A 23,850-nucleotide genomic window follows, 5' to 3' on the forward strand; every position below is an offset into this window, starting at 1 on the left:
GCACACACACACAGACAGACACACACAGACACGCACACACACACGCACGCACACACACGCACACACACGCACACACACTTTGGCTGCATGCAGGGGAGCTTTAGTGGACTTGCTGCCCACAGACAGACGGACCATCTAGGAGAGGGTTTAGGGGCTTAGGACCCAATACCCTTCTGGAAAGTGCACAAAGGGCTTCGAACACACTAGAAAACGGCTTTATTTCAAAGCTGGCTCTTAAAAGTGTTGGATGCTGATTGGGTTTAGAAGCTCTACCATCGCACACGGAGTCACATTCAAGTTTATCATGTGTCCACATTTACACTCCTTTATGTAACCTCTCTGCCTTCGTCTTCAGCTCATTTTCTCTCTGTCCTTCATGCAATAAAATATGGATCATGTGGTTTTTATCTGTCCATCAAAACATTAAATGTCAGGTCTGGGTTATATAACTTAATTTAAATTTCTCCATTGCCTTGGACAAGGCGTCAATTGTATATCTCTTTGTACTGTAATAGAGATTATAGAGCTATAGAGAGTTCCAGAGAGATGATGTCTAATAGTCTGTGACTGTATACAAATGTTCATACCCTTCCCAAGATATGATCTACATTGTTTCCCTGTGGCAGTTTTTGATTTAACATTTACTACTAGTTATTATTTTATTAATTAATCACCTTTTTTCTTATGTATAAATATAGATACTGCAGATCAAAACGTAGGGATTGTCCGCCACAAAAGATTGATTCGTCATTGTTAGATGGCTGAGAGGAATACTGTTTCTGTGACTGTTTGAATATTGTATTTTCATGCTCTTAGGTTGTAGAAGGTCCATCAAAAGGTTGTTAATTTGTATGAAGGGTTTGCAAAAAGTCGTGTTTTATACATGGAGAACAAAACGCTGTGACAATTGAAAGGGCAGAAAGAGACAAACATCCCTCTGAGCAACCGCTGAATAAGAATAAAAGACATCACCCGTCATTGGTAGGATAAACTGGAAGCTTAGCATCAAAATGTGTGCAGATTTTAATTGGACAAAATAGCAAGCTGGAGCACTAGCAGGTGTGCTGCATAAGCAAAGCTATTCTTAAAATGTGACAAAAGAAACATAAGGTTAGTGTAAGATTATCACCAGTGGAATTGGATCACAAAATATCAGCAGAACATACCATGGACTGACAAATCACAGTTTAAACCTATTCAATCTAACACACAATGCTGTGGTTTAATAATGATTATGGGCCATTTATGCTTTTCTTATATTTTGGGGAAAAATTGTTACAAAAGTATTCTACCCTGGCATGCAACTCTTAGAGGACGTTGAGTAAACATAAGCTTTAATCATTTATTTTTCTCCATTTGGGGCCAAAACTAATCGAAATTTTAAATAATACATTTGGTTTCTGAATTATTATTCTTTCTATCGTTTAAAGAAGTCATTATAGAAGGAATTGACTCCAGTGTGGTGACTCCAAACTTTTGAACAGCAGTTTTGTGTGTGTGTATATATATACACAGACACACACACATTAGTAGACATGTATGTATTTGTTAAAATGATCCATGTCTAGTTCAGATGTGTGTCAATGCTAACGATTAACCTAACCTCCAGTATTGAAATACAAAAATGTCAGGTGATAACACAGACACAGCTCTCTTGGTTGTGATGAAACACTGCGGTACTATGCTGTCATAATTACTAAAATATCCTGTTTGGTTTGTAGATACTGTAAATGTACATATGCTATACTAAATACCCTTGGTTTGACTTCAATTATAGTTCAAGGCAAAATGAAATTGGAATTGAATGGCCCAAAGGGGGCCTTCATCATTTGTGGAGGACGGCATGTGACCGTACTTAATTTTGATAGTCTACTTCCTAATAATTTCCTAGAAAGGAGATGATACCAAGTAGCTAAGGATGGTGCCTAGAAAGCACCACAATATCTTGCAGTAATTATAGGGAATACAAGTTGGCGGAGATTAGTAGTACTTGGTAATTACTGGAAGTTTCCAAGGAAGGCCCCTAGAATTATATGGGACAGTAATTATATAGAAAGAGGTCAACTTGGTGTTCATTGCAATAACACATAATAAAGAGAGAAGTGGGAAGATCTCTTGTATGCAGCTGGTTATTTTAAACTACTCAAATGGAGAAGCTCTCACTCATTTTTCTGTTTTTTTGGAACCTGTGTTGACTAATAAAGTGCAGATGTTCTCCTAACAGTGATGCCCTGCTTTACTCTCATACATTTGGTAGCTGTCCAGAAAAAACCCCACTGTTTAATGCTGCAGCCAGTGAAAAGCACCACTGGAGCAGGTAGAGGTTAATCAAGGATGTTTCTGCAACAGCTAGAATATTTGTTTTGTGTAAAGTGGATAGTAATTACTTGGAAAATAAACAGGATATGTAATAAAGCTGTCTGTATGATATTCACACATCATCTTTCTGATTCATTTCAATTGCTTTATCATGAAATCTTCCAAACTGCCCCGCTGCAATGATAATGTAATGAACATTATCATTCGGGTTATTTTCATTGTTTTGGAAAATTGCTCTGAGAAATTCAAAGAAACATTTCCGGCAGACACTTATAAACACAGAGCAGCTCTCACAGCAGGACCTTTCACTCTGACTTCTGCCATTATTCTAGTTTTAAGCTGATTTTACACTTATACTTAGAAAAGGTGCTCTGGCTTAATTGTTAACTGAACCAAAGCAAGTAAAAAATGTACCCCCAAAACAAATTGCCAGAATGAAAGTAGAGCCTTGTAGACTAGTATCTGCCGGTGTAGCTGCTACTTGTAAACTAAACTAAGATAGAGAACACTGTATCCATCATAATAAGAGTATGGAAATGGTATATTCTGACATTTTCTCTGTTTCTTTCTTTCTTTCTTTCAATTTGTGGAGCTGAATGTTATGAATGGTCATGTGGCCATAGTGGTTGTTGTTGTCGTCAAGTGTCCTGTAAGCCCATGTGGGCTGTGTACCATACCAATGGTGCAGGATACAAAAATAAACAAATCAATCAATAAATCAATGCAGATTCTAGGTGTTTGATGATGTAACGATCTAAATGTCATTCTCCTAGCAGCTCAAAACTATTTCTCAAAACAGTTTTAACGTGAATACTTGCTGTCCCATATTGTCAGTTTGTAAAAATATAGTGTTTGTAAGAATTGACGTTGAACTTGGCAACCTCCTGCATGTCGCCGTCAATCAAACGCTTTCTGTGTATCCTTAAGCCGATTTGTCAGGACTCGTTGCAGCTTTTCACACACAAACGCTTTGTTGAGACAAACCTTTTATACTTTCTGATTATTTTGTCAGGAATTCAGAAGAAAGACAGACTGCTATGACATTCCCATAAAAAGAAAAGATTCACAAGCAGCGTTTTGGTGCCAGCGGTTTAATGTGCCCTTTTCATTTTTTGTTGAAGGTGAAGCTGAATGTGTCTATGATTCAAGGTCTTTTTCAAACTATGAAAAGTCATCATAACTCCTGAAACCCTGAGATTATGTTTGGGTAACAATGACTATGCAAGTGGCGTTAGTTAAGTACTGAAGTTACGTGATCAATAAGTCCATCTAAGGGTTAAAATAACGACAGAACTGATGTTACAGAAGTACGAAAGTTACGTGACAAATAACTCAATGTTTGGCCTGAAATATCTATGTAAGTAGCTTTACTTAAGTACGAGAGTTAAGTGACAAATAAGTCAACATTTGTCTTAAAATAACTACACAAGTTTCATTTCACATGTAAGAGAGTAAAATTACAAATAAATCCATGTTGACTTCTGGTTTCTAACTAGACACCAGCAGTGGTCTCCTGGGTGAAAGTCGGATGTTTTGGTTTGTCTGTCGAAGCACTTTGTAAACTTTTAAAGATGCAATATAAATAAAGTTATTATAATCATATTTTTGAACCCACCCATCCAACCGACCTCCAACCTTCGTTCGTGCTTCATACTTATTGCTTCAGGATTACATGGTTTACATACAAAACGGTTTTGTGGGACATGTATGAATTACAGTGCATTACTTTCAATAGGTAGAGCTGCAAAGAGAAAATGCTTGAATATATATATTTTTATAAAAGCAAAAACAGGCCGCTATTCACATTAGAGGACAGCAAAGGGCAGTGACCTAGAGTCCAGTAAAGTGAGGTTTAATTTACTGTCAATACAAGTACCAATGACATCACATGTGCTGTGCAGGATTAACTTGTTTTTGTCTAGAGGTGTACATGTGCTGGGAACCACCATCTTATCACACCAACACAAAACAATGTAGCACACGTAAACACACACACACACACACACACACACACACACACACACACACACACACACTTACAGAGGGTTTCCAGAGACAGAGCAGGTGAGGCTGAGTGAGTCGCCCTCTCGCAAAATACCAGAGGGAGGAACAATCCTGACTGTTGGTGCGACTGTGGAGAGAAAGAAAGAGATAAATGAGTATGTATGTGAGAGATAAAACACGAAGGCACAATAGAAAACAAAATGGATCAAAGGGATCAAAATGGAGTAACAATCAGAGGGAACAGAAAAAAAGAATCAGGACTGAGAGAGAAAGACAGCGAGGGAACAAAAAGGGGGAACAAGGGGAAAGTGAAAAAGTGGCAGGAGGAAGGGTCTTTAACATCTGTTTCCAAGGCAACCAGCCGACAATCCTACGGTTGAGACACCTGTTATCATAAGCAGCCCACCGCTCCAGCAGATGCCGTACTGCACTTGCTTCAGTAACAGAGCGATGGGAAGCCAAATCCACGCTGACAGTTGGTCATTATTTCAAGTTCTCTGGCCGGAGGAAACACCAGCTCACAGATTGACAAAACTGTTGAATATTAATCCTTATGATTTATCAATAAACATTAGCATAGGCTAAATGTGGCAAATTAATGCTCCTCAAAGATGGATGCAGAAGTACTTATTAATAATATCACCTAGGGTAAATATTTAAATATGCCTGTTGGATGTTTGACTATCCAAAATTGTTGATGTAATATGGGATAAGAATCACATACACTGGCAGGAAAACTAATATCAGGAGAGAACAAATGGATTAATTAACTATTTGTCGACTTGTCGATTAGCATCACAGTAATATTGGTGGAGGAAATGATTAAACGTGCTTTTAGCATCAACTTTCATTAAACATTTTTTTATTGATGTATCAACTTCTGACTGAAAGTCTAAATCTGGCCTCTCAATTGATGTGTGTCTTTGTTTTTGAATTTCAAAAAAAAAGATTTGCAGACAACATAATAACAATGAATATCATCATTAAATATAAAAAATGACTGTCTTGTTGGAAAGTTTGGTTTGTCCTCACATCAAAAAAGCAAGACAGAAGGGTCAAAACTAAAGTAGTGGAATTAAGCTCAAAATCTTTGATGGGATTAGAAGCAAACAGAATGGATTAACGTTTCATTATTATTATCAATATTAATATATTCAATGATGAATTTCATCAGACTTTTCCAAGGATATAAATTAGAGCTGTCTGACATTTTCAAGATTAATCCCCCGTAACTGTCTGCATATTTGAGAAAATATTGTGAATTCAGCTTAAAATAAAACATGGCTCTATCTGAACTTGTTGCCCTAAGTGAATATTAGACTTAAGCCAATTATACATTTAAATCTCTCAGTATTTTCACTGTTTGCTTTTGCCTGCCTCAAATGGAGATTTCACAGCATAAAAATTGTGCTATAAAGCATCAATCAATCCCACAATAGTACTGGGATCATTGCACATGGCCTAGTAATGTGACCCAGGTTTTCTAAGCTGATGTTGGTTAGCTTCTTAAACCACAAGCCAGGACCCTAGCCTAGCCGCAGGCCTGATACTGCCAGCTCTCTGCATGACAAGTTTTGTAGGTATTAAGTTTTAATGAGAGCAGGTCTCATACAGGGCAGCTTTGAATCTCCCCGTTAAAATCCTGGTCTGTGTACAAATGAGCTTCATTCTAAAATGAGATATCCACCGTTTGAAAAATGAGGCTGCTGCTATGAAAAAAAATCATTGCTGCCATTTAAGTAACAAACCATAATGAATAGTACTGAAGTACTGTAGAAACTTAAGTGACAGCAATACAGATGGAATAATCTGTTTTTGAAATATCTGGCAATGAACATTATCTTACTTCATTTGTTTCCAAGATGGATAGAGAGTGCTTTGATATGAAGTGCGCACAAACACACAAACACACTTCCCCTGAAGGAGAGACTTACAATTCACATCCAGGCGGTAGTGTCGGATCCTCTTCTGCCCGCCGAGCGCCGGGTGGAACGCCTCGCAGCTCAGCGCCGCCCGTTGTCTTTCCTCTCTACCGGGATCCGGATGGTGCTGGACACGCTGAACGTCTTAGCGTTGTCCTGCTGAGATACCACACCTGGAGAGAGAAAGACGGGATGAGATGATGGAGGGAAAGAACTGGTTGGGTGGCCAAGAAACAAGCAAGCAGCCAAAGCATGCCTGTTCTTCCTTTTCTCCTGCTGAGACAGCCCAGCCACAGTGGTGAAGAGACATCCCACCTACAGTGGTAGAGAGAGAAGAAGAGACTGTTATTGGAGAGCACAGATGTGGATAGAAGAAGTGAGCAGATTGAAAGGAAGAAGAAGTTAGCGACTGATGAATGAGCCTTTTTTTCAGCAGCACCAGGTACCTGTAGAGGGGAGGATGAGCGGCGGAGGACAGAATAAGAGAATAAGAGAGAAAGCAATTTCCATCCATATTTCATGGCAATTATGAGCAGCAGAACTGTTTGTTTGCAGATGGCAAATCAACAGAATATTTTGTGTGTGAGCTTGAGCGAAAGAAAGAAAGAAAGAAAGCGAGAAAGAGAGAAACGGGGGGAGAGCGAGGGATAAAAGAGAGGATATGCATAACCGAATTGAGATTTTAACTGAGCCAGACACAGCGAGAGAGGGGCGTCAAAGGACCAGGGTGAGAGAAGAAAGGCAAGGGAGAGAGGGAGGCAAAGACTGAGATAGAGAGAGAGAGAGAGAGAGAGAGAGAGAGAGAGAGAGGGCAGCAAAACTGGCCTGATTGATAGGGGATGGTGGCGAGGAGGGCTGCGGCGAGACAAGTTCAGACATGAAAGAGGACGATAAGAGTGTCAAGCCAGATGCAGTGTGGAGGAAGGATGCAAGAATATAGGCAGAGGGGAGACAGAAGGGGGGGAGGACGAACGGCGGGGTGACACGGTCACGTATTGGGAGTATGTGCTTGTTGAGGCAAAACACAACAATATGACTTATATCGCGCTGAGTTTTCAATTATTGCCGGCGAGTAAATGAGAGCAGGCCCAATCGAAGCGTGAGAGAGGACGGCTGTGGGTGCAGATGAGCGGGAATGAGGCAGCGGAGGGAAGATAGTGTCTTAATTAAAGGGTGCTTTTCCATATCGGCTGGGATCTGCCTCTAACCTTTAGTGTCACAGTTCATTTAACTCAGGGCCAAAAGGGAGGGGAGGGCTGGGGAGGGAGGGGAGGGTGGCAAATGGGATGATACGAGAGGAAACAGGAGGAAGGGAGAAGAGAGGAGGCAGGAGAAGGGAAGAAACAGGGCTAAGGGGGACAGCCAGAGGGGAGGAAACAAGAGGAGGAGTAAAGAAAAAAGAGGAAATAAGAGGAGAGCAGGAGGGAAGAAACAGGAGAAGAACAGAGTGGAGGAGAGCAAACGGGAGGGAAAAAAACGAGAAGAGAGGAAACAAGAGAAGAACAGAGAGGATGAGAAAAGGAAGAGAGGGGAGAAAACAGGGGAAGGGGAGAAATCCAGAGGAGAGGAAACACAAGGAGGAGTAAAGAGAAAAGAGGAAATAGGAGGAGGGCAGGAGGGTGGAAACAGGAGAAGAAAAGAGTGGAGGAATGGAAACGGGAGGGGAAAAGGCGAGAAGATAGGAAACGAGAATAACAAAGAGGATGAGAAAAGGAAGAGAGGGGAGGAAACAGGGGTAGGGGAGAAATCAAGTGGAGAGGAAACAAAAGGAGTAAGGAAAAAAGAGGAAATGAAAAAAGTGCGCCCCTTCTCTGTCTCTTTGACTATTAAAGCCCTTTTGCAACCAATAACCAGGCTGAAGAGCTTCAAGTCTTTGTCACCAGTCAAATTTAAAAGAAAAAAAAGAAAGTGAGATTAGATGAAAAGAAAAGGAAGGAGCAGAGGGGAAGGACAGAAAGGGCAGAGTTAGAATGACGCTGACAGGTGAGTTCTGACAGAGAAAAGGGAAGAGACTGGATGAAAGAGACGTTAAGTGTCAGACAAAAATAGAAAGTAAAAGAGACGACGGCAAAACGTTACTCAATGCATGTCCTGAAAACTGTTGACTTCGATTATCTCACACTATTCCATCTGGTCTGCGTGAGTTATTTGAGGGCGGTGAGAGAATGAATGAATAATGCAACACATTTGTCAGCGATTTGTACTTTTAAACAATGTTGTCTGTATTTATTAATAATCTCAAATGATTTGATTAAAAAAAAAGAATAGCCATAAGCCCGAGTCAGAGATACTTTGCATGAAATTAGTCTGCTCAGTCAGCTCCACAAGGTTTTTTTGAGGAATTCAAATCAAAACGTATTATACACAAATGCGGATTTAACAGCGGAGTGCAAAAAAAAAAAGAAGTGATTTCTCGGGTGTTAAACGGACTGAAGGCGAGGGGAAAGATGAGTCTAAGATGTATTATTGAGTGAAATGCCCCTTTAACTGAGAGAAGTCAAGGGAGAAAGAGAGTTTTAAAAGAAGGATAGATCAAGGCACCAGACTGAAGGATGGCTCACAGATTTATCAGAAGCAAAGAAGTGAGGCGAGTCAGATGCCGGCGAATTAAAGTGTCTCCATGTGAACGTGTGAAGGAAAGAGAAAAGTGTAAAATCTGGAGCGTATGTAAAGGCTCTGTGCTTTCATGTAATGGAGTACTTGTCAGATATGTGTGAATAAAACACATTTGAAATGGAATTTTCAGAAAGAGCATAAGGAGGGATATATATATATATATATATATCCCTCCTTATGTGTGTAGAGAGAGAGACAGTGGGTGTATTTGTTTTGATAAGGCGATAATTTGACTAGTGGACGCATTAAAGACAGAACAGCACTGAAATCTTTCTAATACTTCCTGTTGATTTCTGCCTTCCGAACGTATAGATGAACACACACGGATAAATACTTCCTCTGTGATCTTATGACTCTTCCTTGAAGGAATGGAGGCAGCAAAAAAAAGTTAACAGAGATCACATCTCAAAAAGCGTGTTTGATCATTTGAACCTAGATCGTCTCTTATAAATTTTGCAGAGAACATTTGATCAAAATCATTGAAACAAGAGGAGAGGAGAGATTTTGGCAGCCCCCGCAGCCTAAACCTTAATTTACTCCATCCATCCATCTTAACCTGCTCCCATCAAGTCATCCATCTGCCATTCCCTCTATTTATCCATCAATCACCCATCCATTTATCCTTCTCTTACTCAGCACTCAATTTGTGATAATTTATCCACCTGTTTCACTTCACCTGCCCCATATTCCCCCATTAGTTTCCTCATTTATCTCTTATAATCATCCAACTGTCCATTAGTCCATTATCAGCCTTGTACCTGGTATCGCACGGCCGTTACGCATCCAGAGCAGGGTGGCGGCCGGCTTGCTTCGTGGCGACATACAGGTGAGCTCCACCTCGCCGCCCTCCACGGCCTCCTCCTTCACCTCCACCGTGGGCGTCTCCGGGACCACCGAGACAGAGAGAGTCGCCACCTGGTGGTGCGTGGCGTCCGTGTAGAGCTGGCAGAAGTAGCCGCCCTCATCCGACACGCTGACGTTGGTCAACTCGATGCGCACCAGCCGCGGCGTGAAGAGCACCATCTGGAAACGGTCGTCCTTCAGGGCTGGAGGGGGGTGGAGGAAGATAATGGAAAGAATGGAGGTGAGATGGAGGTGGGCGCGGAAGTGACACAGGAGGGGAGTGTGGAGGGGAAGCCAAGGTGGGAGGGAAAAGAGGGGAGGTGTGGTGGGAGAGAAGATGGAGGGGTGAGTGACAGGAAGAGAGGCAAAAACAAGGAGAGGGAAGGTGAGTACATACAGTTATTGGTAGAAAAAATAACCACAATCTGTCTGTGTGTGACTAAAGCTAAACAAAAGCGAAATACTTTTTTCATGTATATAATGAATGACGGGGAAAACATGGGAATAAAGCAACAAAATAAATTATTTTACTCTGGGTCAGTAATTGATTATTTTTTTCCTAAGCTTCAGGGACAGACAGAGAGCAAAAATAATTGTTTTTGTCATGGTGCTTTGCTTGCTTGAAATAAACCCGACACACACACACGCACAAGTTAAGACTGACAAAGTGAGTGTCGTATTAACACGTTTTACTGCCGGGCTTTTGTTTGCTTTATTTTGAATTTGTTTTCAGATGTGAAGCACTTCAGGGAGCGAGTTTATACCTCACTCACAATCTCATTCAGCACACTGCAGGTTCACCACAATGGAGGGCTGTTTTTCTCACTGACAGACCATTACCTACCTGTGCACACCTAACTAGATAATTAGACTGATTTGTAATTTTGTTACACTCCTTTATTTGGCCTGACATGGAGGTCACGTAAGCCATTTTCTGTTTCTGGAAAGCTAGTATTTTAAAGTGGCTCTATTATGCTTTTCCACTTTTTCCCTGCGTTATATATTTTTGTACATGAAAAAGGTCCGTAGAGTGTAGTCCACGCCTAAAAGGAGTTACCCTCCCCCTCAGAATCACTGCTCCTGAGCTGCCTGAAACGGCTTGATTGAATTCTCTCCTTCATTTCCGTAACTTTATGAGGTCATAATGTTACGGAAGTGATGTAAAACTCTTTCCGGCTAGTTTGTCCCACCCTCAAACAACAAAAGAGAGAGACGGAGCTGGGGCTCCGGAGGAAGAGTTTTTTGAAATGTGAAACGTTGATCAATCACAACAGAACGGGCTAGCTGACCAATCAGGGCAGACTTTGCTTTCTGGAGGGAGAAGCAAGTGCTACAATGGAGCATTTCAGAGAGAGAGGGTGAGAAGAGGTGCTGCAGGACAGCCAGGATGAGTAAAACAAGGCGGATTATGAGCATTAACGCATGTAAACATGTTGTAACTGTAACTTGAGATAAAAATATGCCCTTGGAAAATAGAATAATAGGGCCCGTTTAAGTTTCAGCTTGTTGCAATCTTCAACCTCACCGCTAGATGTCGCCAAATCCTTCAAACTGCACCTTAAGAAGCGGGTAGCTCTCCTCAGAGATCCTTCTCGTATTTTATTTAACTTTTATTTAAGCTGTCTCATCAGTGACTAAATCGGTTGCAAGCTTCAACATAGCCAAGGCTCCTGGCATTTTTTTGCCTTTTCCTGCACCCTCCTAATTGGCCTGACTCTTAACTGTTGAAAAAAAGAGTCAAGCGCCAACTCTAAATGAACAAAAACACTGGACTAATCTGAATGCCCGGAAAAATCGTCCACGTGGCCGACATTTCAGGGGTCTGGAGCCAGGATGGTGCAAACCTGCACCACCTACAGGGCAGTAATATCAGTTCAGACCTGTAGACGTAGTTGTGCTGACGTTGCCACTTACCGGCCAAGAAAGTGACAGTTGCTGCACTTGCTTCCACTCTGATTGCCGATAAGGAAAAAAGCTTTTCTTGAACTACAGGTCCAAAGTTGCATGGCTAATTGCTTGCGCTGTTGCTACTGCAGTTGAATGACATTGGCTTGGCCTGGTTGCTGGCCCTTTCATTAATAACACCATGTTTTGCGTGAATTATAATTTTTGTTATGTATGAAAATGATAGTACATTTAAAACTGACCTTTACACAGGCAGTAATTGGCAAGTACATCACACAAGAGAAGCAAGGGTTGCTTAAATTGAGTGGTAGGACATCAGCTTTGGTATCAGTCATATCTTAGCCTAAATATAGTTTTCTCTGTATTAGCAAACATCAGTTTTATAAAGAGGGAAAACTGCAAAACATGGGAGAAATAGCGGTTGTGACAGCACCACAGACAGTTTTCTGCTCTTGAATTGGTCTAAAGCTCAGTTTGATACGAAAAGTTCAGAGAGAGTTTGCAAAGTCGGCCTCGATGGAGGAGCTCCGGGCTGATTATTGATACAACATAACAGATGTCTTGGTTCTCACATTTCCAGCTTTGAGGGAGAATGTTGTTCATTTTCCCCATCAGTGATTGGACCGTCCTAAACTGAAACATATTCATTCATTCTCTTTGTAACTGCTTGCTTTATTCCTCTGTAAACCCATTTCTAATTAGTGCCTGGCATTTTTTTTATTGTTGATCTTATTAGGTTTTAATCATTATTGTTTTTACTTGCTGTGAAGCTCCTAGTAACCCTTTTAAAAACTGCTATGCAAATAAAGCTTATTGCCCGACCAAAAACCATTTAAGGAAAGCTATCAAATTGAGTAGTGCGGCCCCTTTGAATCAGTGAGAGACATGATAAATTCTACAATTGTACACAGTGAACAAAGAATCCCAAATAACCAAAAAATTAGAAACGAAGAGTAAAAACACATTAGCTTTTCTATCCCGTCTCGCTTGGAGCCGATCTTGGACCTCCGACCAATGAACTACACTCTCTAACCACATAACGCACAAAGGACAAAAGAAAAGAAAGTGCAGTGAGGAGTGGAACACTCAACAATTTTCCTTTTGTTCCTCAAGAAAGGAGTATAAATCAATGGTGAGAAAAAAAATCGCTGAATATAACAAATGACGCTAACGACAGCTCGAGTGACAGGGGCTCGATGTCCATAGATTGTCATTGGAGACTCACTTTGTATTGACTCGACTGTGAAACCTCTCCGTCACTCCCCATCTCTATTTTATTCTTTTCCCTCTCCTCGCTCCTTTTGTGTTGGCTTTGGCTCACGTAGGGGAACGGCACACACATCCCCTGATGTAGCAACCGGCCCATCTCGCGGCAAAATTCATCACAACAAAGACACTACAGTATAGATATTGGCTTTACGTGCGTAGGCATGTGTGACAGGGAGAGTGGAGGGGGAAGAAAGAATGAGAGGAAATAGTCTAATATCGCTACATAATGTGGCAGGCGGGGAAAAAAATAATATATATAGAGACAGAAATCCACAGGGGACCTAGAGAAAGAGAGAGAGAGAGAGAGAGAGAGACAGAGCGGCCAGAAGCGATTCGAGTCAGTCGACTGTTCCTGGAAGTACACCACACTAATCTCTCCCCCCTACCCACAAAATGTCCTCTCCACCGGATGGCAGCGAGAGCATTGTCAGTGAACTATTCCCCACAGATAGGTAAATCTTTTTTCCCCCCCCTCTCTGCACTAAATGGCAACTAAATGTCAGACTTCTGTACAAGTCCAAGTTCACCTTTATTGTCCTATCTCATTTGCATGCTGAGGAGAGTTGGCAGTAAGGGGGGGAGAAACTGCGAGATATGGACCACTGAGGAGAAAAGGGTCCATTTGGTTAGTTTCACCGCTCTATTACGGCCATCAGTCCCCCACAATCTCATAAAACACACCGCTGGCTGGTTGCTCTCTTGCGAAACAGGGCGGCCTAATTCACAGCACTCACAGCAGAGCCTCTATTTGTGCAGTTAGTGGGGAATGGCTCGGCGCGAATATGGGCCTTAGTTTTGTCTGCCTGATATCTGGGCGCCAGATGGGCAATAGACAGAAATGGAAGAGCCCTACAGTGAGTGATGGAGTAAAAACGTGGAGGTAGCGCTAGCCAGAGTGAGATGTAATTTACGCTCCCAGAAAATGTCCCCGATGAGGCCCTTTCCGTGCTTACGGGAGCCAAATTAGTTACGGGAAGCCATCTATACTTTATCCCTTGCCTAACCTTTGGATCATTTCCCAGTGCTGTCTCTCTGTTTCTCCATCGCACGGCGCTCCCTCTCCTCATTTCCGTCTGTTGCTGGGTCTTTCTTAACCCTCCACTCGTATTCTCTCATTTTCTCTTTCACTCTATAGCTTGCACACTCCGTCTTTCTCCTCCCTCTGATTAGGCTTTCCGAAGAGTGCAAGTCCATGTCTCGGGGGAAAGCGTGTGGGGCGGCTCTGTTTAAATACTTAATGGAACTTACCAGCAATGCTGATCTGATGGAATTGGGGGGGGGGGGGGGGGGGGGAAATCGACTTAAAAGTAAGTTTTCCAAATGCAGCGACCTCAGCTACCCAATTAAGGCCACTCCGTGATCGAGGTTGAGAACAAAAGTATTTGAATGTTGTACCAGTGAACAGTGGAAGCTGCTTTTTTTGTCTTCAGTAGTTTAGTCTGATCTCAGCGTACTGCGCAGAACATCTTCAGCGACTCCCACTTTGATAGAGACAGTTCCCGAGGTGTGTGTGTGGAAGTCTTGATTGTTGTGTCACTGTAATTACAGCGCTGGATGTAATGATTAGAAATGGCGAAATGTGTTCAAGCATAAACTTTCATGTATAAAAATATCACGCCGTATGTTTGCAAATATACATATATGTGTGATATTTGCATTTATTTTCTGTGGTTAAAAATACCAGTTCAGTAATCTAGCAGTTCTTAGACAGTATCTTCATATAAGCTAGTAAGGTGATACCCTCTGTTCATTTGGAGCAGTGGCGTCAGGTTGTTAGGACGGGCCCTAGCACATGCTCTTATGAGGGGCCCTTGTGCACGGTAGTTACAGGTTATGAAGCATGAACACTGTGGGCTGGCGACTGTTTATATAAAAAAGCCAAGGTATTCAAAATTCAGGGAGCTTTGCTACCTTGTCCTGTTCTTTTCTGTCTTGTCTTTTCTTATCGCCACTGTTATGTTTGAAAGGCGTGACGCCTCGCTCTGCTAGCAGGTGTGTCAGCCTGTCTTGAACGATTTTTGCCTGAACTAGCCACCATAGGCTTAAATGGTATCATCTTGTCACATGATCAAATAGATCCATCATTGCATGTCTGTATGGCAAAAATACCAACGAAAATTAAGTATAATCAAATTATTTAATTGAATAATTTTCTATAATTTATTCATAGTTAATGTGGAATAAGAATATAAGTATGTTATACATTGCTTTTCTTTATTATTATTTTTACATAAAACATGACAAAGATGGGAAGATCTATTGCAAATGGCATTATTAATACATGGGTATGTTTCCAAAATAGCATTATTAATCATTAAGTGCCCTATCTGCCAAATACATTGTTGAAGGGCCTTTTCGACTTCTCCTTGTACATTTGTTAACCATGCTACTACACATGAGGATGTCTTGCTACAACATACTCCTAGCACTTGAATTAATTTGCCATCTTCTATACTGGAAAGGTGATTAATATGCAGCCATGTTAAGGCATGGTCCTTGAATCTGAGGAGTTGTGTATCGATCACAAGCTTAAAGCTATGAGACAAATATAAAACACAGAACTATTTGGAACTAAAGTTTTGGCCGGCTGATGCTGTCGTCAGTTCAACTCAATTTAATAAAATTAAGATGAATTCCTTCAATCAAAGTTGAAAAATATGGCCAGAGTAACCACAGTAGATTGATATTAAATTAATAAACTTAATGTATTGAGTTTGTCAGTGAGTATTTTATAAGTTTACTTTGGAACTCGGCCCCTTTCAGCTAGAGCCGCTTGAGTGAAGTCAGCTCAGCAAACACACTCTCTGAGAGTCTAAATCATGCTGGGAAAATTAGCACCTGACACAGTAACACAATCCAGTGTGACAGAGAGGAGTGGACTGACCATCCAGTGAACTGAGAGGATCAGATCTTGGGAGGTAGATATAAAAGTCACCGTTACGTAAGTACCAGGATTCTCTAATAACAGGTGAGCAGGTGCTCTTTCAAGAGGATTTTGGCTAACCGATAGAGCTGTCTCAGCTAATTACTATGTTGGAAGAATTTAACTGTGTTTTGGGATATAATTTCGGAAAAACTGCTGTTTAAAAAAAACATCATTGCTAGCTTACAGTACGTGAGCTGCATAAACTTCCCCTAGCCTCAGTTTACTTAAAATAAGTAGCTGATTTGTGAGTTAATTGGTTATTGTTTTTATGTCTATTGCATTTAAACCCCTTTATTGACCATGCAGTGCCCTTTTTTTGCATTGAATATGACTTGTGGGAAGGGGGAGCTCTTACACAAATTCTGCACAACCAATTACTGGTATAACTATAGCTGCAACTTGTTTGGCCTGCGGTATAAGTCATTTAAAATCCTAACGGAAACATCCGTTGGGGTGTCGGTTGGTTGACCGGGACTCTTAAGCTTCAACGCCAGAAATTATCTGAATATACTCCAATTCACCCTTTTGCCCTGAACTCGAAACAATTACAAACCCCAATTTTACACCACAGCCTTAAGTGTGAGCTAACGTCTTCAGAATTTTTTAACGTAGGTTACCTGGGGCTTAAATAGCAGTTGCTACACCACAAAAACATAACACAAAAATGTTACTCCATTTAATCTGCCCACAGGAAGGCAATATTTAATATCCTTGATCATTGTTCTTTTTCTCAAAGCAGCACTAGAAGAAAATCTGGCTAAGGTGGCAGCTTTTGCCCTTGATTAGTTTAGAAAAAACAAGTACTGCCCTCAGTGAGATAGGCCTTCATTATAATATTGGTTACAATGATAATTTGCCATAAAGCACTTTAAAAAAAAGTGATTGCCAAGGCCATGTTCTAATTAGGAGCTGTAATAAATTCTGATCTCATCGCAGGGGTTAAAAGTGGATTATGGAGAGAGCTTTGAACTATGCTTTTAAAACAGTGAAATCAGTCACCCTGTTAGGGCAAAGAGGTAAACCATCATTTAAATCAACTCTGGGGTTATCTGACTTTTTAATGTGGAATCGCTTCAAAGGCAAAGCGAGGTCATTTGCAATAAGAAGAAATGTAAAGTGCAAGTGTTGGTGAGTCATTGCTAATGTGTTTAAAAGGCTGGCTTAAAATGGAACCGAGGGCAAATGCGTAGACACAGATGGATTTAGTTTGTCTGCAGGGAGAAATGTGCACACACCTCGCGTGCCGTTGAAGAAGAGGGTCTGCCGGCGGGGATTCTGGATAACCACGATTGATCCATCGTATTTCTGCAGGTGGCAGGAGATTTGGGCTGTACCTCCCTCCAAGACTGTCACATTCTCCGCCTGCACCGCCTGACAACGAGCTGAGGGAGAGAAAAGACGGACTGTTAATATAGTGATACAGAGAGTGGGCGATGGCAAAAAAAAAAAAAAAAAAAAGGGGAGAGGAGAGAAGAGAAACAAAAAGGAGGAGCAGATGTGGAGAAGAAGATGTTCATTTGCAACCACACTTGAGATAGAACCTTTCAAAGTAAGGTACTTAAAGCATCCTTCATTTACCCGCTATTCATCATATGGACACAACAAGGGAGAAAACGGAGAGGGGGGAGGAAAAGAGAGGAGGAGACCGAGTGATTGAGATAAAGAGATTGAGAGCGAGAGAAAAGACACTGAAGGATTCAACAAGTAAAAGTGGGTCCCTTATGAACAATGTGTTCTTATGATTATAATAGCGATGATTCTAATTACTGCTATTCATCTTTCATACATGCACATACAAAAGGGCCCACTGCCCCTGGCTAGTCTAACAATGCATCAACACACATTTGAATACATAATGCCTTATTAAACCTCTAAGTGGCTGTCGGTCCTGCATTTAGACACACACATACACACACACACACATGAATGGACACACATAAACACAAACATGGCCCTATATTGAGCAACACACTCACAAACAGATCACAGGGTTGGACTGCGGCCCTGCCACCACCTGTGTGTATATTAATAGTTTAAACTGCGGCCTTATCGTACCGGTCTTGGAATCGCCTCTGTTGGAAATGTGCAGAGCAGTGAGACATTTTCTCGGCAGCCTCGAAGGCACTTCACACACCCTCACTGCCATTTCTCATCCAGGTGCAAGCTAAACCAATTGATTAGACTCCATTATTTCGATGTAATGGCTCTTATGACATGTATTTGGAAAGTGCTAAGAAGTAGGGGAGGGGGGGGGGCACTCACCATTTTTGGCAATGAATATGCTCATACACACAGACCCCTGCATGAACATTCAGGCGTGTGCACAGACTCCAGCAACACACACACACACACACAGCACACACACACACACACACACACACACACACACACACACACACACAGGATGCAAAGACACTCACAGAAACTTCAGGACGTTATCTTTCCAACAAACCTGTTTGGCCCCTAAACTGCAAATTTTTTTTAGACAAGGATGCAGAGCAACAGCAGGGGGCCTCTTTGATGTTGCTGACAGCCCAAAGAGTCAGTAATGAGGAGGTTGATTAGGCTCTGATTGGATCACCCTCCAGTGTTTGTGGGTCAGACTGTTGACACGGCTCAAGCTGAGTCACACCTCCTGCTGAGCACAACGGACTCCGAGCTACGCCATTGGTAGAATCGTGTGCAATTAGCCATGAGGCTCCAGCCAGCAGTGGGATGTGATTGCTGTGAAGAGAGCACCAGCTTGCCGGGCTCTTCAAACTAGTATTTACCAATTTGCATTTCCATTTGCATTACCTCTCTCTCCCTGGGAAAAGTGTTGGCCGTGGGGAGAATTTAGAGAGAGAACGACACCAATATCGAAGCCTGATGATGAAGTAGGCAATAAGAAGTGCCGATAAAGACGACGGGACTATATATATTTCACTGCCGGGCCTAGCTGTGTCTCTGAGCTCAGTAAAGCACCTTCAGAAGGCAAGAAAGGAGACAAACAGATGGCGGCTGCCATAGCAGGAGTTGCTGACTTGACTGCTTCGGGCTAAAATGGATGTCTATATCTGCAAGCGAGTGTGTCCTGAGTTTCAGTGTGTGCGTGCGTGTACGCACACACGAACAATAGGTGGGCATGTGCATTGGGTTTGCATATGCAAGGCCTGGCATATTGCAATTAAGCTGCTTTGACATCATCTGATCCCGCCAACTTCCTCCAAAATTTAATTCTCCCCTTGATTTTAATCTCTTTAAATGAAATACTCAAAGCCCACATATTCATCACATCAGCGATAACGGAGAGACACAGTGGATATTGAACTGAAGACGGGAAAGAAACCAAGAGGGGATGGAGACAAAGGGGACTCTAATACTCTATGGAACCGAAAAAGAAATATCCTGACAATTACCACTAATTGAAGTCATTATTGCTCCCATTCTCTGCATCAATATTGTGATTCATATCGGGGGCCATCAGGGCCTGCCACCGTCATCCCAATTATTTCTCTAATGGCTGTTATTAATCATCACCATGGCAACCGGACTAGGCCACCATTGTTTTAAGCGGTGTTAATTGTGATAGTCCTGCTGTGACGAGTCAGATCAGCGTTTGCGTGTGATCAGTGACCCATCAGAACCAACAAAGAAGAGAGGGCTTCAAGTGGGAGAGCGACTCCAGACAAAGAAAGCAGTCTAAAGTTTGGTTCTGGGAATAGGCCAGGAAATAAATCCACTTCTCCTGACAGCTGTCACCCCTTCAAAGGAAATTAACTGTAGTGGCGAAGCGGTAAAGTGGCGTAGCGTGCAAAAAAAAAAAAAAAAAAAAAAAAAAAAGTGAGTAAAAAATGTGTTAACCGCTGTTGCGACCGGCATGGATGGCATCCGCTGTCTCCTGCTGAGAGATGCCACCCAGAAACACCTGCTGGCTGCTGGTGGATGAGCAGTCTGAGCTAAGTGAACAGAGGCCATGGAGAGACGATGGGGGAGTGAGGGCTCTAACCAGGAAATGATAACGCGGGAGTCGCTTAGGAAGTAATGGTTTGGGCATAATAATGCAGCTGTGCGGAGGCTGGACAAAATATAGGAGAGATGACGCATGTTCTTCCTCTCCCGCTCATAACGCAGCTGGGTGCAGCACTTTAGTTTGACTGTAAGGTTTTATAGGCTGCCATTCACATCAAGGCCATGAGACTGTGCTTCTGATCTCACAATAGTAAGCATAGTACAGAGAGGGAATGAGCAGGAGGGGGGTGGGATCAAACTTCTGTGACAGAGGTATTAATCTGGCCCCACTATTAAAATCTGTGCCCATAATAAAATACTGCACAAGCATGGAATCATATTAAGAGAGAATGCTGAGAGCGATCGATAACATGGCAGCGCACTGACTGCTATGATCAACGGATAAATAAAAACGGGGGGGACGACGACGACGACAACAATCACTTCTCTCTCCAACCAAGAGGGGGCAGTATTTCTTAGCAGTGAATCGGTGGCGTCCCTCCATCATTTCAGATGTCGATACCCCCGCTGTCACTTGGGGGGGGGGAGTAAAAAAAAAAAAGGAGCCTTTTATTTACTACAGCAATAGAGATCCGAGAAGGGCCATCATTTCATAATACATAAACAAATAAATAAATAATAGGCGCGCAAATTCATAAGACAAGGCTGTTCAGGGGCCCCTCCTAATGGTCCCGCAATGGGGCTGAGTTATAAGCCGAGGGGGGGATGAAGGGGGAGAGTGTGGAGAGTTAAAAAAAAAAAAAAAAGAGAGGGGGGGATTTGGGAGGCAGCCAGGTGGAGTGCTGGCTCACCCTTGGTCACGGTAAATTCTAGAAAAACTGCCTCACTGGTGCAGGGTGAGCGGGGCTGAATTACCGCCTCGCTGCGTCTCTCTCTCTCTCTCTCTCTCTCTCTCCCTCTCTCAGTTTCACCCTGCCCTTATTTCTCTCTCTCTCTCCACGTCTCAGAGAGTGAGGAGAGGAAGAGACGGAGAAGAAAAAAAGAAAAGAAAAGACAAACCACATAAGAGATGAGCTGTCTCCATTTGCCCCAAACAAGCCCCCATGTATCCTTGAAGTAGTGCAGTCACTGTCTCCCTATTCATTATCTCTCATTATCTTTCACTTTGGAAGTGGGCCAAGAGCTTGTGTGTTTTCTTTGCATGCCGGCCACGTATTTACAAGGGAATCGATTGCAGGAGAATACAAAGCTCGACCCCAGCACGCCATTACTGTTTTTAATTAAAACAATAACAGCAGCTCATACTTTTCAGTCTTATGGGGTCGTCCGTTTGACAACTTCTCCATCTCTTCCCATCTGGATCTGCATCTTATCCCCCGAGTCTGCGAGGTGAGCATGTATGCAAATGAAGTTTGCAATGTTTACGTGTGTGTGTGTGTGTGTGTGTGTGTGTGTGTGTGTGTGTGTGTGTGTGTGTGTGTGTGTGTGTGTGTGTGTACAACCGCTCCAGGTTAATCACAGAGGTTTTGCGGCGTGCTGGCTCCATAAAATAGCTGACTTTGAGGTTCTTCTCCTCCATACCTCCGTCTGCAGACCCGCAACTCTCTCTCTCTCTCCCCCCCCCAATTCCCACCCCCCTTCATTTACCAGTCTAAAATTATCACTCCATCTCTCTGTGGGGAGCCAGAACTCTGCCAATCAAAATCCAGTGCAAAGAAGAAGAAGAAGAAGAAAAAGATTCCCTCTATAAATAATACATAATCCTTTACAAATCTCACTGGCTTCTCTCTCTCTCTACCTTCGTTCTGTCGCTTTCTCTTGTCTTCACCCTTTCTTAGCTTATTTTGAACCCCCCCACCCCCCCCCCCACTTCCACTCAATCAATAACTCATATTTCTCCCCGCTGCCTTCGTGTCTAATTTCATTCTCACCATCTTCCGTTTTCTCCTTTTATTTAAACCCACAGTCTCTCAATCCCTCTCCTCCCCACCTTCTGCCTGATCTAATCCTTGACTTCATCTTCCCTTCATCAGTCCCCTTTTTCCTTTCTTCCTGTCTTCCGCCTCCTTCTCTTCTCCCTTATCTATTATTGCACGGCTCACCATGCATCTTCCTCATCAGCGCTGTCCTGAAGATCCTCTCTCTTCTTCCTGGGCCTCAGGAGAATTGTTGCAACTCTTTCTATCTCTCTCTCTCTCTCTCTCTCTCTCTCTCTCCCATTAGCTGCCGTCTCACTTCTGTCCCTTCATCCATTTCTTTCTCTTCATGTTGTCCCCCCCCCCACCCTCCCTCCGTCTTCAATAGTTTCATTCCAAGCTGCAATAGGCTTTCATTCCCCTTGTTCTCTCTCTTTTTCTGACTCAGTGGGAATCTTTTCCTGCCTCTCTGCTGGTTTCTATCGCCACCCTCTCCTTCGCTAAATGTGATTTGTTCTGCAGCTCAAGTCTGCAGCATAATCGTTCTGTTTTTGTGGTGTGTTGGGAGAGCAGAAGCGAGGGAGCAAGGGAAAGACAAAAAAAAAAAAGTGAGTGAATGGGACAAAACAAATGATTGGAGCAGGAGACTGAATATCTCAGTTTTTCCTCCAAATTTCAACTTCTTCACTCCTTTTTATTCTTTTAATTGCCAGTTGTTTGGCTCAGCCCTCTCTCTACTTTCTATCCCTCTGTGTTTCTTAATTTCTCTCTCTCTCTCTTTGGCAGGAACTTCCGACCCTCTCTCCATCACCCAACGGTGTACCGTGAGCACGGCACTGCTAATCAGCAAAATCAGCATAACACCGTCTCCATTCACTCTTGACCTCTCATTAGAAACATTTACTTTCATTTATTAATATATTTCACATTCTGTTGTTAACACTCTGACTTTGCTCCCCAGTCACACTGCCACTGTCCTCTGCATTGAAATCTGTTGTCTTCTTCTTTCTCTCATCACTTTTCCCTTTTACCTCTCCTCACCCTGCTCCAGCATCTCTCGTTTTGACCTTCCCATCTTTATGTCTCTCCGGCCCTTTGGCGTGGGCTTATTTCAATCACCTCCTCCCTCTCCTACCCCATCCCTTCTTCTTTCCTCTCCTGCTGCATTGCATCTCCCTGATCGCTCTCCTCTTGTCCACTCATCCCATTACTTATTCCACTCTCTTATTCACCTCTTCTTACCCTTCAGAAACCACCATCATCCTCTCTCTTTCCTGTCTCCTCTCTTCCATTTTCTGACAGCTAAAGCTGGTTAACGCTATCTACTGTGCAGTGTTTTATGGCCCGGGTCTGTCACCGCCCCAACAACCCAGCGACAATGGCCACCACACACACCCCCCAACAGCAGCTTAAAGGGAAATTTACAGGGCTATTACGCGGCGGCTACCACACTGGAGATTCACCAAAGCCAGAAAAAACTGGTCTACGAAATCCGCCACATGGCTGCCTTCCCTTCCGGTGTGTTTCTGTGGCACACTTGTATGTGTGTGATGCTGATGAATATGTTTGTGGGAGAGCGAGATAATGTACGGGCGTGTGCGTGCGTGCATTTAAAAGCAAGAGTGTGTGTGGGCTTGTGTGTTGAATGTGCATTATAGAGTATAAGTGTGTGTGTGGGTGCACATTCAAGGCCTAACACAAAACTGCCCTACTGGCATGAATTACATAACTACGCTGACTGCCAAGACACAAGCTCATGCTTCCTCTGTATCCCCCTCTCCCCTATTGTCACCCCCACCCAGCATCCCCCCTCAACATCCCACAAAACACAATGTCCTTCTGTTGATCTAATATGCAAAACAAACAAAAACTGAATTGAGATTTTGGCTGGCACAGAGGAGAATGTAAGGTGCACAGCGGCACGACACTTGTTTAGCAATGAGCGGCGGGGGAAAAGCACATCCCTTTGTATTAGATGCATGATAATAATAATGACAGGAGGTATTAATAGCACCTAGCAACTCCACATCATGTTCTGCTTTTTCTCACCGTTACTGCCTCGTGTTCAATGAGTCTTATGACTCTTGGGTTCAAATCTCGACCCCATGCAGCTCTTTTTGAGTATTGCGGCTTAGTCTTTTTGTTTTATCTCTCCCCCCCTCCCCTTTTCATCTCTGTC

At 42.7% G+C, this 23,850-nt stretch overlaps 1 protein-coding gene across 1 annotated transcript in view; it reads right to left on the reverse strand.

Annotated features, from left to right (window-relative positions):
* cadm4 (cell adhesion molecule 4) overlaps positions 1-23,850 on the reverse strand; it is a 150,964-nt gene that overhangs the window by 18,425 nt on the left and 108,689 nt on the right. The window contains 5 exon segments of the mRNA XM_054621533.1: positions 4,360-4,450; positions 6,258-6,335; positions 6,338-6,418; positions 9,620-9,907; positions 17,040-17,186. Of these exon segments, the coding sequence (XP_054477508.1) occupies positions 4,360-4,450; positions 6,258-6,335; positions 6,338-6,418; positions 9,620-9,907; positions 17,040-17,186 (685 nt within the window).

This window comes from Anoplopoma fimbria, chromosome 20 (genome assembly GCF_027596085.1).
Source record: "Anoplopoma fimbria isolate UVic2021 breed Golden Eagle Sablefish chromosome 20, Afim_UVic_2022, whole genome shotgun sequence".
Classification (NCBI taxonomy): domain Eukaryota; kingdom Metazoa; phylum Chordata; class Actinopteri; order Perciformes; family Anoplopomatidae; genus Anoplopoma; species Anoplopoma fimbria.